The sequence below is a fragment of the Cheilinus undulatus genome, linkage group 16 (genome assembly GCF_018320785.1).
Source record: "Cheilinus undulatus linkage group 16, ASM1832078v1, whole genome shotgun sequence".
In the NCBI taxonomy this organism is placed as follows: domain Eukaryota; kingdom Metazoa; phylum Chordata; class Actinopteri; order Labriformes; family Labridae; genus Cheilinus; species Cheilinus undulatus.
This window is the reverse complement of record NC_054880.1, coordinates 34,355,829-34,373,236: the sequence shown is the minus strand read 5'-3', so window position 1 is coordinate 34,373,236 and position 17,408 is coordinate 34,355,829. Positions and strand designations below refer to the sequence as shown.

General features: G+C 39.7%; 1 protein-coding gene across 2 annotated transcripts; it reads left to right on the top strand.

Annotated features, from left to right (window-relative positions):
• Positions 1 to 16,773, top strand: cyhr1 (cysteine/histidine-rich 1). 2 transcript variants are annotated; one of them, XM_041808689.1, is made up of 7 exons: positions 4 to 1,752; positions 1,998 to 2,332; positions 3,248 to 3,342; positions 6,822 to 6,965; positions 10,679 to 10,890; positions 11,011 to 11,189; positions 12,654 to 16,773. In XM_041808689.1, exons 2-7 carry the CDS (start codon positions 2,045 to 2,047, stop codon positions 12,864 to 12,866), a joined length of 1,131 nt encoding a protein of 376 aa, XP_041664623.1. In that variant the 5' UTR covers positions 4 to 1,752; positions 1,998 to 2,044; the 3' UTR covers positions 12,867 to 16,773. The 2 variants fall into 2 exon arrangements, with proteins under 2 accessions (XP_041664624.1, XP_041664623.1); XM_041808690.1 differs by having other exon boundaries at positions 1 to 2,332.
• Positions 16,774 to 17,408: the final 635 nt, after the last annotated feature.

Genomic DNA, 17,408 nt, shown 5'->3' with positions numbered 1-17,408 from the left:
CTTAGAGCTTCATATAACTCATATAAGCTTACAGAAGCTTCAGAGCCTGTATCTTAATGGTCTTCGATCACCCTGTTTTTCTGGCTGAATTATTCATGCATCCTTATCACACAAATACCTGGTCCACTACAACCAGTTTAACCACTTCACATGCATGCTACAGCAGGGACCAGATCAAGGCAGAAGAAACAGAGCAGGGTGGTAGTTACAGGGGTCACTCATTACATTTACTCAAAGTGCTGCAATTCAGTCGCTTTTTTGTGTACTTTGAAGTTTTAAAATCACTACCTTTACAAGGTATATTTTGGGAGAAGTTTTGGACTTCATTAAATTTTAAAAAGAATCAAGCACTGAGTTAAAATAAAAAACTAAACGCCAAAAACAAGGAGGTCCAAGCTTTCTGACACAAGAAAATGGCCTGACATTGGTTTTCACAACAATGACAGTCAGCACATAGAGAGAATGATCCAACTTATTGATCCATATTATCGTGTAGTTACTGCACATTAAGGAAAGGTTACTGCACAAGCTGTTTGGATACAGACTGGCTTGTACGGGTAGATGGAAGATACAGAGAAAAACACTTTTGAGAAAACTGTGAATTCATCTCAGCTAGGAAGTGTTTGTGTCATGTGTCTGTGTGATGTGCATATTTGTGAGTTTGTGTGTGTTTACAGCTACTGTGAAGTAAAACTGTGTGAACTGTCAACCCATACATCTCTGAGTCATTTTTGACCGTCAAAGACAACAAACACTATTCATTTTCATAAAACACCCATAATTTTCTGTCGGGATTGACAATGTATAGTTGGGAACCATCCATATTATTCTAAGGCAAGGAAAAAGAAGGAACCTGTATCTACTTAAACAAAACATTTGAAACCGAATCAAAAATTACCAGAGGACAACATAAAGATAAAATGGAATACTTACTTTTACTTTTACTTCTGCTTAGGTACATTTTAACCAAAATAACTGCTTTTAACTGTGCTTTTACTTGAGTATAATAGTCTGGTACTTTTCCCTGGCAAGTTTTTTTTCCTGCGTTTTTTTAAAAGACGTAATAGATGCAGATAAACTCCGAATATGTATATGATACACGTCCTCTGTTGATGTGTGGCCCTAAATTTGTCGCATATCAGGTTTTGGTCACCCACCCTATACTGACCCGCAGGTGCTCACTACGCATGCGCTATTATAAACTCTTTAAATACCCCAAGTCATCTGCCACAATAAAACATTCCGCTGTCAACCAACACACCGCTGAGCTGTTGTAATTGCTGGCACACAGAGGAAGCTACAGATGCAGCAGTAATATTTACTTTTGAATACGTCACTTCTGTCACTGTCCAACGAGAACCTGGTTGAGTAATAACGTATCTGACCCGGAGTCGTAAAGGCTGTTCAGGGTGAAGTCGGGCGAGACGGACAGGAAAAAAACAAAGATGGCTGTGTAGGCAGAGAGACGAGTCCCGGCTGAAGTGTCTCCCACCGCTGTTTTAATCACCGACAGGTCCCGGGGGTGCATCGGACAGTCAGCTGGTACCGGAGCAGGGACGGTAGACGAGCAGCCGAGCTGAGCCGCCGGTGTACACCGTTTGTTTCTGCTGTCATTGCGAATAACGGCGTCGAGAGTACAAGAACAACAACAACAGCTGAGAGCCTCCTGAGTTGTTTTTGTTCTGCTGGGCAGCGCGAGAGGACTGCTGTGTTTTTGTCAACGTAGCTAGCCGCATATCCGCTAGCCTCACTGTAAGTCAACAAAACTAGTCCACGTTTAATTAAGTCATCATTACACTGTGCACATGATCTCGTTATTACACAATCATTGGCTTGTTGTGTTCATAAGTGGAGGGTAGCGTTAATTACATGAAGTTAGCCTGCTTTCCTTTCTGACAGTAGCGTTAGCCTAGCTAGCGTTAGCCAGCTGTCAGCTGACCGTTAGCTTGACAGGTTGTAAGCTAGCCCTGAGCTAACCTGCTTATATTTCGGCTCAGCCTGGTCGCAGCAGGTACATCTCAGAGATTTCTAGACAGCCGTCGCCATGTCTTCACTGGAGGAGAGAGACGTGGGCGTAGCGGCCGCCCCCGGCTCCTCCTCGGCCGGCCTGGGGGTCGGGGCCGTGGGGGCAGCAGTGGAGGCTGTCGCTGGGGTGGCAGCCATGCAGGAGGAGGTCGGAATGCGGCGAGAAGGGCCCGAGCCTGACCCGGACGAGCCCCCCAAGAAGAGAGTGAAAGTTCCCGAAGGAGAGTCAGGAAAGCTGGAGGAGAGATTGTACTCAGTGCTGTGCTGCACCGTGTGCCTAGACTTGCCCAAGGCGTCTGTATATCAGGTAAACGTGGTGACAATCACAATCCTTCCCTTTGTAACCCTCAATCCACCGTCCAACTACAGCAAAACAGCTCGACCCCCTCATATTTGAAAACCCCCATGTGTCCAAACCCACAACCCCAAAGTCAACCTGTTGAATATGCAGGCCATGTCCTTTAATTGTAGTAATAACAGGCCCCTGCTGTCTATGTGCAGCTGGCTGAGACTCAGGCACTCCCAGGCCCAGCAGTCAGCTGTTCTGGCTCATGTTAAGAATGTGAATCAACCTTAAAAAAACACTTTTTAAAAAGCCACATACCTCCAAACCCCACTCAAGATCTGATAAAGAACACATAGTCTGTCACCCTTCAACCAACCCCCACAGTCTCCCCAATGACCTCAAAACGTTCCTCTCAATGTCACATGAGCACATTTCTAACTAATCATTGTTAGATGGTCCTAAACATTTACACACCCTTCTGAAACATGATGCACATGTGTTTAAACAGTTTATAGCATCTATACTGTAAAATATCATAGATTAAAAACTATAAAGCCCAAAAAAGTGATTCCAAACCATAACACATTCCTAAATCTCCTTTTTCTCTGACCACCGTTTCAGCAAGATAATTTGTCCACCATTAACAGTTATAAACTTCCAGAGTCCTTAAATGGTCCCAGATTGCATTTATGAATGAAAGCATTTACTTTAACCCCCTCACCCCCACCCATCTGATACAAATCATACTCACATTTTTGTCACAAGATTCAACCAAACAGGGCATCTAATTGCAATTTTCTGCCCGACTCCTTTCCAGTTTTTACTGGCTCCAATGTTTTTGACATCTCCCCCATCCTACTTCCTAAGTAACATCCACAGTGATTATTTTCTCCTTTCCTTGCCTGATTGTCACCCTAAACTCTCTCTTCACTGCAGTGTACCAACGGACACCTGATGTGTGCAGGCTGTTTTATCCACCTCCTTGCTGATTCTCGTCTAAAAGAGGAACAGGCTACGTGTCCAAATTGCAGGTACAAAAAGCTTCCTGTGACCATTCAGTTTGCCAAGACCTACTCACATAGTGCCACATTTGATAAAATACCAACTCAAGGGGCTTTATATTGGAGACAGTTCACATATTAGTACAAATTGGGATAATTTCTTGCAGGTATTGTACCAACTTAAGTTTATGATGAATAGCAGAAAGAAATGGAAAGGCCCCACCAAGATTGTAATTAATAACAAACGTGCAGTATCAGCAGTGTTGTTGCCAGCCTTTTGGCTAACATTCACCTTTTTGGCCTGGCTCTGATTACATTTAGGAGCTGACTGAAAAAAGTTTGTTACCAAGTTACTGCTGTGGTCAAACAGTGCAAGCCAACTCTGTTCTTTTCTTCTCCTTTCTTTTGTAGCATCCCAAATTTTTAATGGTCCTGGCGTGGCAATTCACAGTCCAAAATAACTTTTCTAACAGTTAAGTTTAACCAAATTAGACCCAAGGCTGCCTAAAAAAAGGCCTTTAAAACCCAAGTATTTCTTTGTTGACAACCCTTAAAAACCAGAGGGCTTTCTGCAAATATGCACAGAATTTCAGAGTTTACCAAAATCTTTATTTCTTGGCCTCATTAGCAATAGAGACAGCAAATAAAACACATTTAAAAGCTTAAATTCTTGGCTTTTACCATAAATAATTGCATTTGCCCCAATGTTTGTTAACATTTTTCAAAGCCGTCAGTTAAATCATCCTCCTCTTCTTCAAAACATCTGTAAACCTTTGAGCAAGGCTAGCAGGCTCATATTCACATCATAATCCGGGTTTTCAATAGATTCATCATTCTGGAGGTCTAAGATACTGTAGTCGCCTCAGTGTCGCTCAAGTTGTCTCTACTCAACTTTAAAACCTTTCTTTTCATCAGCTTTCCTATGCTGTGGCCAAAAAGGCCAAAAACAAAATTATTTGCATTTTTAGTGAATCAGGTTGCACTTCGACAGATGCGTGTCTTAAAAAAACAATACAATCATCCAAAACACACTGATGTCTCTTCAGGTCTTAAAGGTATAAGAGGTGTTCTTTTTTAAAATGAGCATTACTTTTTCTGAAGCAACAATAACTAAAATAAAATTGGCCTCTGTGCTGCCTTAACAAAGGATGAGTATTTAGGTATAAATACAATCTGGTTGTTACTCCTTAAAAGTAGAATGGACCATGTTTTTTCTAGATCTCTATGGGCCTTTTCATAGTACTGGGCCTCAGCAGGGGAGGAGTTTAGTAAGTATATTTTGGGGGAAGTATTGTACATTAGTACTTGTTCTTCTGCTGAAGTAAATTTTAACTGAGGAATGTGTTTTTACTTGATTACGTCGTCTTGTACTTCTTCCACCGCTAGGCCTCCTTCTTGGTTGGTAGCTACAATTTTTACAGGTTTTGAGATACATTTCTTTTAGCCAGATCATTTAGTTTATATACATTTTAATCAAATTACATATAATTTGTCCTTTGGATTTTTTAAAAATGTTTTTGCTAATGAAGCTGATAGCAGTTAGAACTTTGGAAATTACAAGTTTGATTTTAATTAGCAGGAAAAACACAACCTTTTCATGAATCAGTTCTATGAATCCAGTCCAATCTAGGAGCTGAACATTGCCAGATCCACTCGGCTTCTTTGATGGCCACGTCTGGCCCCTGTATTTGAAACACAAGAACATCATCAAACCCCTAAAACCAGGCTGTTTCCTTTCACTTTTACCAAAGGGGTTGATAAAAGAAGTTTCAATTATGCAGAAATGTTTCTCTTTGTCCCAGGATTCATATGATTTGTGGCATTCAGTCATACAGAAAGAACTACACATAACACACTCATATTTGAATGTAAGTAAATAAGTAAATAACCAGAGGTGTAAAGTAACTAATTAAATTTATTCAAATTACTGTAATTGAGTAGTATTGTGATTATGATTCAGTGTGTGGTTATTTTTTTAAGTTCCTTATCTTATGAATTTTTCAGGGAACACAAGCATAAATCATGAAGTATTATACTCAACACAATATAAGATAGATTAAACATAAACAGTTTTTTTTTTCCGGTAGGTTACACCTCTATGTTAGGTTGAAATTGAATATATGAATTTACACATCCCTAGTTATCTACTTCAATCACAGTAGTAAACTGTCTGATTTTTTTTAACTCACAACATTGTGAACAGACATCTTGACAACAAAACACAATTGTATGAAAAGTAAGGACATTAAGATTCTGTGCAAACTAGTCTATAAAACTGATGCTTGAATGCTTGCATGGCATTGTAGAGCAAAACATCTCTGCTGCAAAAAGTGTGTTACACTGATGTTTTGACGCATTTCAGTTCAGAGAAAAATTGCACCTTCTGCGATTTGAAAATTGCAAAAAATCTGATTAATGTTCCTTCTTTTGTTGCTACTCAGTACTGAAATTTACAGACCATCACTTTTACTTTTACTTCAGTAAAAATTCACCAAAGTAACTGTACTTTGTACTTGTACTTGAGTACAACAGTCCTGGACTTTTTCAGGACATTAAACAGAATGCATTTTACTGAGATGGCAGACTCATTTATTAAAAGTTGTTATTTTATTCTGCAGTAAAAAAGAAGAAATGCTTTGCAGCAGGACTGATTAATAAGAAACATTAAGTATGGTAAAATTTGCCTTTAAATTCTCAGATTATATTGTATTGTCTTTAACACCTAATTATCCATTTAATGAAGTGAAAACGATGCACCTGTTGCAGTGTTTTTGGCAGCTTTAATTTATTACTAAGGGCGTCAAAAGCTGACAGTTTTAACTGTAATTAATAGCAGAGTTTCTGTAGTTAATCAAGATTAACCACACCCTTTCATCACATTTCAAAATGCCACAGTTTGGCATTTTAAATTATTATTTTTTTGTCATTTTGTTGTTTTTCTACTAGCTTAACCTAAGAGTAATTGACTTCCTGTTTGGATACAGACCTGGTCTTAGTGGTAGATCCAAGATTTTAACATGAATCGAACCACAAAAAAGGAATTTGTTGTGGGGTGAAAATGAAACAAGACATCATGAAAAGATTCAGATGGCTTCTGACATGTCCACTGAGCTGTCTGTGAGTTTTTAAAGTAAAATAAGACACAAAGGAGCAGTAGTGGCTTTATTTTACATCACTATGGCTGCAGGGAGATGCTGACGTAGCTTAAACAGAGTGCACTGAAAGGGGAAATTACTCGCTATTAAAACTAATTAGTGCACTAATTGCAGACCTTAATCTAATTAACTAGATTAATCCTGACAGCCCTACTTTTAACAAAACAGCAAAATGTCCTGTATAAATTGTATGAAATTTCCTGTAAGAATTACAGACAGTGATTGCAAAACAAAGCATAACGTAACTTTCCTGGTATGCATTGTTCTCAAACTTGTTTCCACATTCTGCTCGTACCACAGATGTTGTAAAATGACTGAGGTTTGATTGCTGTGTCTGTGTCTGTGTCTGTGTAGGTGTGAGATCAGCAAGAACCTGTGCTGCAGGAACCTGGCTGTGGAGAAGGCTGTCAGTGAGCTGCCGACAGAGTGTACCTTCTGCTTAAAACAGTTCCCCCGCTCCAGTTTAGAGAGACACCAGAAAGAGGAGTGCCAAGACAGGTATACAACACTCATCCCTCTTTCATCCTGCATAGGAAATTGTCCAATCAGCCGAGGATGTGAAATTAAATCAATAAAGAACCAGATTGAATCATTTTCATTCAAATTTCCAACGATCAAAGTAAAAAAAAAAAAAAAAAAACACTTTGAAGGTGGAGGTTCTGACAGGAACATGAAAGAGAAGTTGTGCAGAGCGGACATGCCCAAAGCGACCACATCAGCAGCAGCGTTTTATGTACGTGTGTGCGTGCGTGTGGTTGCCAGCATGGAGTCACACTGGGTTAATGTGTGGAAGATGGAGCCGCGTGTGACCGGCTACTTCAGAAAAAACAGCTGATGATGTGATTACAGGCTGTGTGTGACGCTCAGGCCAGTTTGATTTGCATGCATGAAACCCTGTGGGGTTGTTACTATAGAAACAGGTGACCCTGCTCAGGACAGAGGGGCCCACGCAATTGTTACCATGACAACAGCAGTCCCTTGGTGGTTTTGGTTGGGTCAGGCAGAGAAATGTGCTCTAGTAAGGATCTTAGAGCTCCTTATGTAAAAATGATGTTTAAAGTGATGTAACAGTGATGTAGGAGCTATTCTGAAAGTACAGGTGTGAGTCAGGAAACGCTTTCTTTAATTGTTTTATTTGGAGGGGTCAGCATCACCAAGACTTTTCATAACTGGACTTATAAATCATTCCAAAGACGTCAAAAACTATTAACTTAGTTCAACAAAGCTATAAGAGCAAAACAGCAAAAAATGAACCCCCTGACACAGAAAATCAAAAATAAATGGGGTGGAGATGAAACACATGAATCAGATATTTAATACAGGTACATCTAAAAATATTAGAATATAATGAAAAGTTCAATATTTTTTGTCACTCATTTCAGAAAGTGAAACCCATATATAGACTCATTACACATATAGTGAAATTTTCAAGCCTTCATTTCTTGAAATATTGATGATTATCCTTGTGGAGGGTGTCAACGACTGTCTTCTGGACATCTGTCAAGTGTGCAGTCTTCCCCATGATTGTGTAGCCTACTGACCCAGACTGAGAGACCATTTAAAGGCTCAGGAAACCTTTGCAGGTGTTTGGAGTTCATTAGCTGTTTAGGATGTGACACCATGATTTTCCAATATTGAACTTTTTCACAATATTCTAATTTTCTGAGACACTGAATTTTGGGTTTTCATTATCTGTAAGCCATAATCATCAACATTTCAAGAAATTAAGGCTTGAAATGTTTCACTCTATGTGTAATGAGTCTATATGATATATGGGTTTTACTTTCTGAAATGAGTGACAACAAATATTGAACTTCTTCATGATATTGTAATTTTTGAGATGTACCTGTATGGTCATTTTAGATGTCAGCCAGTCTGTATATCTTAAATACCATGAAAATACCAAACACCATCACCTGCTTGAAGAGTCTTGATTGTGCCAAACCAAGACTTTCGTTTGAACCCATGGCTTGGTTTTTGCTCTGTAGAGAGATGTGTGCCATTCCAAATCACGTCCAATCAATTTAATATGCCACAGGTGGATTTAAGTCGGGCGGTATCTTCATTTTAATACCATTAAACCCCAAATTTTACCGGGGTGTGTTCAAAGACCACACTATGTAAGCAACTGCCCACGTTCATGCACAAACATTTAATACTCTAACCAAATGCTTGGAGTTGAGAAAAAACAACATTGATTATGGGGGAGCTGGAAGTGATTTATAGTTGAAGCGATGTTTTCTTACCTTAAGCCTTATTCAGTCCAACGGTTCGTGACACGACAGGACAGTTTAAGAACGTCGCTGGCGAGAGTCACAGCAGTCTGAACTGAGCTGTTGCAGCTTGAATCACGCCGTCTGATGAAGTCGCCAGACACTCAGCTTGACAAGTCACGGAGAGCTGATTTTAGAACATTGCAAGCCGATAAATGTGAAAAAGGAGAATATAAATCTTATTTTGAAAGGCTGTAAATGCCAATTTTGTTAGATAAAGTCATGCTATTAATTTTGGAGCTGATTACATCTTTTTTTCAATGGTTATCATCATAATCATTTGTCATTAACGTTGTTGGGTGGCTGCAAAATTTCACAGCATATGTAAACACAAAAATGTTTTCGCAGCTCAGCCATATTTTTTTTTTTACATTTATTTTTGGGCTTTTTCGTGCCTTTTATTAGAGAGAGGATAGTGGATAGAGTTGGAAACAGGGAAGAGAGCGGGGAGAGACATGCAGGAAATAGTGCCACGGGCCGGATTCGAACCTGGGTCGCCTGCGTACATGGCGCCTTTACCACTCGACTACCGGCGCGCCCAGCTCAGCCTTGTTTTAATAAAGATGTCTACTGAGAATAATTAATTTTCCGTGGGCAGATGTAGCTCCTACAGAGTTTCTCATAGGTATTCTCATAGAGAATAAAAGGGCGGCTTGAAAAAGGAGAGCCTTTTCAAAACAATGTTCCAATTTCCCCTTTTCACATTTATCTGATTCTTGGAAATAATTTGGCCAAGATATATATATTTTTAAATTTTAACACAGAAACCTCAGCCTGTCAAACTTCTGTCTCCTCCATCAGCTGTGCTTCGTCCTTAAATACACACTACAGAGACAGGAGAGTTAAGGGACTGAGGTTTACGTGTGAAAACTCAAACAAAGATGAATATAATCATTTCCAGATATATTTGAAAAAAGGGAGATAAAAATAAAGTTTTGAAAAGGTACAGGTACAGAGAGTTACATCTCCTTTTCCCCTCTAACTCTCTCTGTCTAATAGCTCATACGCTTTCTTCCTCCCATCATTAAGATGAAATATGAAAATAATAATCCACAGCTGTTGTCATCCAGTATCTAAGAATGTGAAGTAATGTCCTACGTGTATCTAAACAGATAATGATCACCCTTTGTCATAATTTCGCTGTACAGGATGCTTATAAAAAATGACTGTACTTTAGAGGCTTCAAACACCAACAGTCACCTATTAACTTTATCTACGTTTCCTATAGAAAAGGGTAAAGATTAGTTTTAAGTGTTATTAAAAACTGTTGATGGTTTAATTGTTCTTGACGTTGCCTCTGCAGCAGCACCTGTGGTTACCAAAAGCCTAAACTTCATATTTTCTCATCACTAATCTACACACAGAAAGAAGGATTAAGGTGTTTTTAAACTTAGTGTCACTATGGATCACATTACAGCCAGTGGCGCCGTTCCGTAAACACACCAACAGCTGGATTAAGGAAACCAGTTAGCTTAGAAACTAGTGGGCAATAACACCGGAGGAATTTTGCATGCAGTTCATCTAAAAGACTGTAGCATCAGGCTGCAACATAAAAAATTGGAAAAAGTGAAGGGGGTCTGAATAATTTCTGAATGAGCTTTACATACCAGTTTGATTCTCTTTTACTTGGTTTACCAAAGACATGAAACGGTACCTTTTACAAAATTATCACCTCAGTTTTACCGTAGGAAAGTTTGCAGTTGTACTTTAAAAGGCATCATGACAGAACTAAACTGATTCATGTGTTCTTTTCTTTGAGCTGTGCTCTTCTCTATCATCAGCACTGTGTTAATTAGCCTCAGTTCACAGCCGGGGTTAATTAGCACCTTCTGATGTTATTAATACCTTCCACTCATGAAAAGACTTCATCATCTTCATCATCAGCACCTGTTTTGCTTTGTCTTTGAATCTAATTCACACTTGTCTCCATGTTTCCAGGGTGACGCAATGTAAGTACAAGAGAATTGGCTGTCCCTGGCAGGGTCCGTTCCACGAGCTGCCGGCACACGAGAGTGAGTGCTCCCATCCCACTAAGACTGGTATGGAGCTGATGGGCATACTGGGAGAGATGGACCAGAGCCACCGCAGAGACATGCAGCTCTACAACAGCATCTTCAGTCTTCTGTGCTACGAGAAGATCGGGTTTACAGGTAAAACTTTACAGATCAGTCCTTTAATTCTTCATCAGTTTCTGCTCCACTCTTTCTGCTCTCCCACAGTCAGCCTTTTCTCTCTGATTTAAATCTTGTCGTCCACTTGTGTCTACCCAGAGGTTCAGTTCAGGCCGTACCGCACTGATGACTTCATCACTCGGCTGTACTATGAAACCCCTCGCTTCACGGTCCTCAACCAGACGTGGGTGCTGAAGGCCCGCGTCAACGACTCTGAACGCAACCCCAACCTGTCCTGCAAGCGCACGCTCTCCTTTCAGCTCATCCTCAAAAGCAAGGTACACACCACTCTGTTTATTTTTGAAGTTTTAAAAGTGCGTGCTTGTTTCCGAGCCCATGATTCATCACTCTGCACCAGAACGGGTTTAACAGAAAAGTAACTTGAGGATAAATTTTTAGAGACAGACTGGAGAGTAGGACTCAAATCAGCCATGCTTCCATACTGGGAGAGAGACCTTTTAACTGGTGGATGTGGCTGTGAGGTTAGCATAGACTTTCTGGAGAAAGAGGAAATGTTCAAGTCAAGTTAAGTCGAGTCAAAGTTTATTTATATAGCACATTTAAAAAACAACCGTAGTTGGCCAGAGTGCTTTACAGTCTTTGTCAAAACAGGGAATCTCTGGTTTTTATCAGCACTCTCAAAGGATTGTTGTTGTTTGACATTTCTTACAGTTTAATAAACACAAATCATCATGTGGTAAAACTGTATTCTGAAACAGGAAGTAGAAATTAGCTTTGCTTTGTTAGAAACAAACTATTGCAGTTTGTTCATCAGAGAGAACAGCCCTTCTTTAGCTCTAAAATGTGTCCATTTGTGTTACATTAACTAAATGTTTATGCTAAAATCACTATCAGTGCTGTCTTAATTAGGGGGACTATATCCATCTTTTGGTTACTGACAGACATTAACATTAAAGATCTCAACAATTTTCCCATAATGCACCATGTCAAAACATGACCACTGTTCATGTTTAGCCTATATATTTTTATTTTACCCATGACTTTTGGGGTGTTTCACCTTTTTATTTGATAGGACAGCTGAAGAGAGAGGAAATATGGGGAGAGGGAGAGGGGGAAGTCATGCACCTAACATGTACGACACCAAGAATCAATCCCACAACCATTGAACATGCCCCTACACATACAGCTAATGCTGTACAGAAATGGTTTAAAGACAACCAGGTGAATGTTCTGGAGTGGCCGAGTCAAAGCCCAGACCTCAATCCAATAGAGAAGTAGTGGCTGGACTTGAAAAGGGCTGTTCATGCCTGATCCCTGTGCAACCTGACAGAGCAGTTTAGCAATGGAGTAAAATTTCAGAGTCCAGATGTGCGAGCTTGATTGAGACCTATCCACACAGACTCAGTGCTGTGATTGCAGCCAAATGTAACTCTACTGAATACTAACTTGAAGGGAGTGAATATTTATGAAGTCACTTATTTTACCTTACATATTTTTATTTAATTGAAATTACTTAGTAGAAATCTGTTTTCACTTTGATAATAAGGAGGTTTTTTTGTAATTTTTTTTGCCAGAAAAGCCAAATCATATTGACCATGATTGATTTATAAAATCAGTGAAAGGGTAAAACATCCAAGAGGGTGAATATTTTTTTTGGCCCTGTAGTTTTATGTTTTGTGAAACAACCACAGCTTAAAGAAAATGTCTGGTCTTAGTTCAGCGACTGTGATGTCTGCACCGAACATGGCTCTTGAGCATGTGTGTGTTTTGTGTCTGTGCAGGTCAACTCTGCGTTGGAGTGCTCCTTCCTGCTGCTGAAGGGGCCGTACGACGACGTGCGGATCAAACCGGTCATCCACCACCACTCCTTCAGCAACGATGCCAACGAGACCGACTATGTTCCCCTGCCCATCTCCGACTCGGTGGAGTGCAACAAACTGCTGGCCGCCAAAAACATCAACCTGCGCCTGTTCATCTTCCAAGTCCAAAAATGAAGAGAGACGAGGAGGAGGAGGAAAGAGGGCGAGGGGAGAGGAGTAATGAAGATTAAAGAGAGACACCACTGAACCACTGATACCTCTTAACACTTACAAATACATGCATACACTGGTACATAAACATTACACAGGGTATACACACCTACACACACACACCACTAATCACACTTACCTCCTTTTACACCATAGTGACACCTGTTGCTCGGGGAGCTGTGAGTTGCTATGGCGATGGCTGGGCCTTGATATGGGATGGACAATGGAGGGTGGGGCTGAAACCTGCAGAAGGCACAGGTGGGCGTGTGCTGGGGGTGAGGAAGGGAGGGGGATTCTGGGATGGTTGTTGCGTACCTGTGGAGGCATCCAGCCAAAGGTAGCACACACACCGACACACACACGCCGACCAAAGCAGGATTTGCTGGGTGCAGTCGTTGCGTCCATGTTTGTATGTGTTGTGTGTAAATATCGAGACCTAGAGCGTGCTTTTATTCTGAAATGTCCCAAAGACGTGATAATGTGAAAAATGAGTGGCTGACTCTGCTGAGCTGCTCTTTGGACATATGAATGGATGTTACGTGTGCGTGTCTTTCCCGTCTAATGTTGACGTCTCAAACAGAAAAAGGACCCCCTTTCCTCCCAGTGACCCCCGTTACTCTCCAGCAAGAGGAGAGACGTCCCAGATTATTTTAGCCCTCCAGCTGTGGTTTTATTTAACCTTAAACACTAATAACATTTTATTTCTCTTAACCCTGAATATTTAAAGACCTGTGAACTTTTATTCTTTTTAGTCGGGTATTTAGCCTGTGACTGGTTGCCTTTATGTGCGTGTGTGTGCAAACAGGTGATAACGGTGAGATTTTGTCTCTTTGTTAAAAGCAGTACAATCTTTAAGGACATGAGAAGCAAGGATCTTCAGGGCCCCAAAAAGCTAAGACTTACTGCATGTTGTTGGTTTCTCAATTTTAGATTTTTATCCTTTTTATAAGAAGTTTTGCCCTTGAATTACAATGTCGTAATCTTACTTTGACATCTTTATTATGTAAGTCAGTGGTTCCCAACCTGGTGTCTGGGCACTCCTAGGAGGGTCCCTGTCAGCTCTGATGTTGTCAAAATTAGATGTGCATATATTTTAAAATAAAGTCATGATTGAAAACATAATGAGCGACGGCATATTTGAGCCACTCAGTATGAGCATTTGACCCTGGCATTTCTTAGTACAAACTGGATCCTTATCCCAAATTAAACACATGATTACTCCACCATCCCTTTGTCCTCTGTCACTGATCTACCCCCAAACTATAACGAAGTGAAGAAAGAAATACCATGCAAATAAAATGATGTGTATTCAGTCAGTTTTCGCTGAGGACCTGTTTACACAACATTTTCAGGTGTAAGCACAAAATTTAGTTAACATTTTGGAAACGAGCTCCAGAGTAAAAAGTTTTCAAAACAACCCATGCAAGGCTGCCCATAAGTGGGGATAAATGAGAGAGCTTTCTGGGGCCCAGCCAAATGGAGCAACAAGAATTTTATTTATTTATGTTGGAGTACAGTATTGCCTTTTCAAAATGTGAACCCATTTTCTTAAAACAGATTTACCTTCTTTGGTAATGTTTACAATGTGGATGGGCACGCTGAACTAAGCCATTTGAAAAGTAATGTTAGACTTCATAGCTAAGCTATAATGTGCTCAAACATCAGGATACCAGAGAATAAAGTAGGACAGATTGAGATCGCTTAAAGGGGAAAAAAAAAAAAAAAAGCAAAAGAAAGGTAAAAATGGGTTCAATGTCCAAAATTTGGCCAAAAGGGGCAAGAATGTGCAGCTAAAACAGCAAAAAGTGGCAGAAATAAGTGGTAAAATTTGGTCAAAAGTGGCAAAAATAAATTAGAAGGAGTAGAAAAGGGATGAAGCGGGACATATGAGATTAGAAAGTAAAAAATTGGCAAAAATGAATTCAAAATGGCTTAAAGTTGCAAAAATTGGCTAAAAGTGGCAAGAATGGGTTTAATGGAAAAACAGATGTGGCAAAATGGGCAGAAAAGGGGATAAAAACTGGTTAAAAATGGCATGAATGAATAGTTTGAACATCACAACCCAATAATAGTTTGCCACACGTTTTAGCTTTAAAATGAAGTAACTGTTACTTTTGGGTTTTTCAGGGGTTCAGTCGATTCTCCATTCTCCATGTAGACAGGCAAGACTTGTCTGAAAACGCACATGCACACTACAGTTGCAGTCAGATTTTACTCAGCCCACCAGGCAGATACCCCATTTGCCAGATTACCAGTCCAGTCCTAGAGCCCTTTTAGATAAAATAAGATTTTAGATTATAAAGTCTCTTCCATATCATTGGCTATTTTTTACTTTAAAATCTCAGAAATTGTACCTTTTGACTTTTAAACTAAACATCATTTGAGATTTTTCCTGCAAGTTTTCAACTTTTAAAACTTAAAGATAGGATGTTTTTTCCCTAAAAAATTAACAGATCCTCTTTATTATTTAGAGTATCCCTTGCATGCCATTTTGATAAAGGATACCTGACAGATCTTTTAGCAAGCACATGTATTTTTAGGCCTGTTGTTTTGGGGTTTTGTCAATGAAAACAATTAAAACTGTTGTTTGATTTTCTAAGTGGGTCCAGGGGGGCCTTAGCTTTTCTCGGATACAACAAAAGGGCCTTTATGAAAAAAGGTTGGGAACCACTGATGTATCATGTTCAATTAAGGCATTTCCTCCTATCTATTTTTTCCATTTTTTTATTTAACAATTTTGATTTATTCTAATAAAGTAGAGAAGCTTTTTAAAGCTGTATATGTAAGACAAGGGTTGTTTTTAGGTTCTTTTCTCTGTAACAAGAAATTGAAGCACAGAAACTCCCAGTCAAAGAGCGAGAGACGGCTGATATGATGATTTTACTGTTAAATGTCTCTTTAGTTTGCATTTTGATCCCAGTGTCTTAAAACAGATGAGTTAACAGTTTATTTTCAAGGCTGGGAAGTATTCATCATCAGGAAAGGCCTCAGAAATGCTCAAATGGCTGTTTTTAGTGATTATATAATTAATTTTCAACACAATTTCTGGGTGTTTCTTTGCCTTTATGTTTTTTTCCCCTTAATTGATCATTTTGATCCAATCAACATTTATACAACTCAAATTATAAATAAAATCACCAGCTTTGATTAGACATTTTATTACAGAGGCATTAAATTTTAGTAGTTTTTATTGATGAAATTTCCAAAAATTAACCAACATGGACAGAAGAAACCTGGTTTAGGTGAGACTGCAGTAAAAGGGTTGTTCCATAGTTGTCCAGATCTTTTTTAAAGGGCAACTGGACTCAGCTGACCACCCAGTCCATTAACAAGGAGGAGGCTATAAATTCCAACTTTGGCCCCAGTCACAGTAGGACTGAAGAAGCCTTTTGGAGGACAGACAAAACGTCTTCAGTAACATCAAACAAGTCCAGTTGCCCTTTTGAGAAGGATTTGGATGAATGAGAACCTACAGACATTTTGTTCTCAGCCATTTATAAACAAAACCAAGAAAAACAGCAGCAGCAAAGGGGCGCAGAGTGTCGAGGTGATGTGGACTGCTCCTTCTCTAAAGATGTTACTGAGGATCAGACTTTAGGGTGCTGTTGGAGTGTGTGTGTGTGTGTGTGTGTGTGAGAGTGTGTGTGTGTCAGGGGGGTTTTAACGTTACCACAGTGACATATTAGTGTTAGACTTACTTGAATGAGAAGATGTTACTTGCGTAGATTCTACTGTAAAGCAGATAGATCTCTCTCCTCCTGACCCCTGCGTCCTGTATTTCTGTGTTTTGATGCTTCGTCTCGATGCCGGTGGACTCACTCATCTCACTTTGGCTGTACATGTGCCTTTTATTAAAGATCATGGAACCTGCTGTCATCCCAGTGTCTCTGTTCATACATGATTTATGTTTCATTGAATCTGATCAGGAGAATATGAACCAAAAGTAGTTGTGAGAAACTTAAAGCTGTTGTGAAGATATTTTGGTTTGTATTGATTTTAGCGCCCCCTGCAGACAGAGCGGTTCCTTTTGTCCAGTACAGATTTTTCCTTGTGAGTGTTGAAGTACCATGAACTAGTGTATAAGCCGCACCTTCAGTACCTATTTTTTCATCTAAAAATTGTCTGCAGCTTACAGACCAGGGTGATTTATACACCACATGGACAAAAGTATTTGGCCACACGTTAATTATTGAATTCACGTGTTTCAATCAGACCTGTTGCTACAGATGTATAAAATCATCACCTAGCCATGCAGTCTGTATTTATGAACATTTGTGTTCCCAAATGGTTCATTCTGAAGAGCTCAGTGATTTTAAGTGTGGTACTGTGATGGCTGCCACCTTTGCAATAAGACAATTCATGCTGGACCAACTCAGTCAGCTGTAAGAGATATTATTAGAAAGTGGAAGAGTTTAGGAACAACAGCGACTCATCCACCAGGCACCATGTAAATTCACACAGCAGGGTCAATACTGCTAAGGTGCATGGTCTGTAAAAGTCACCACA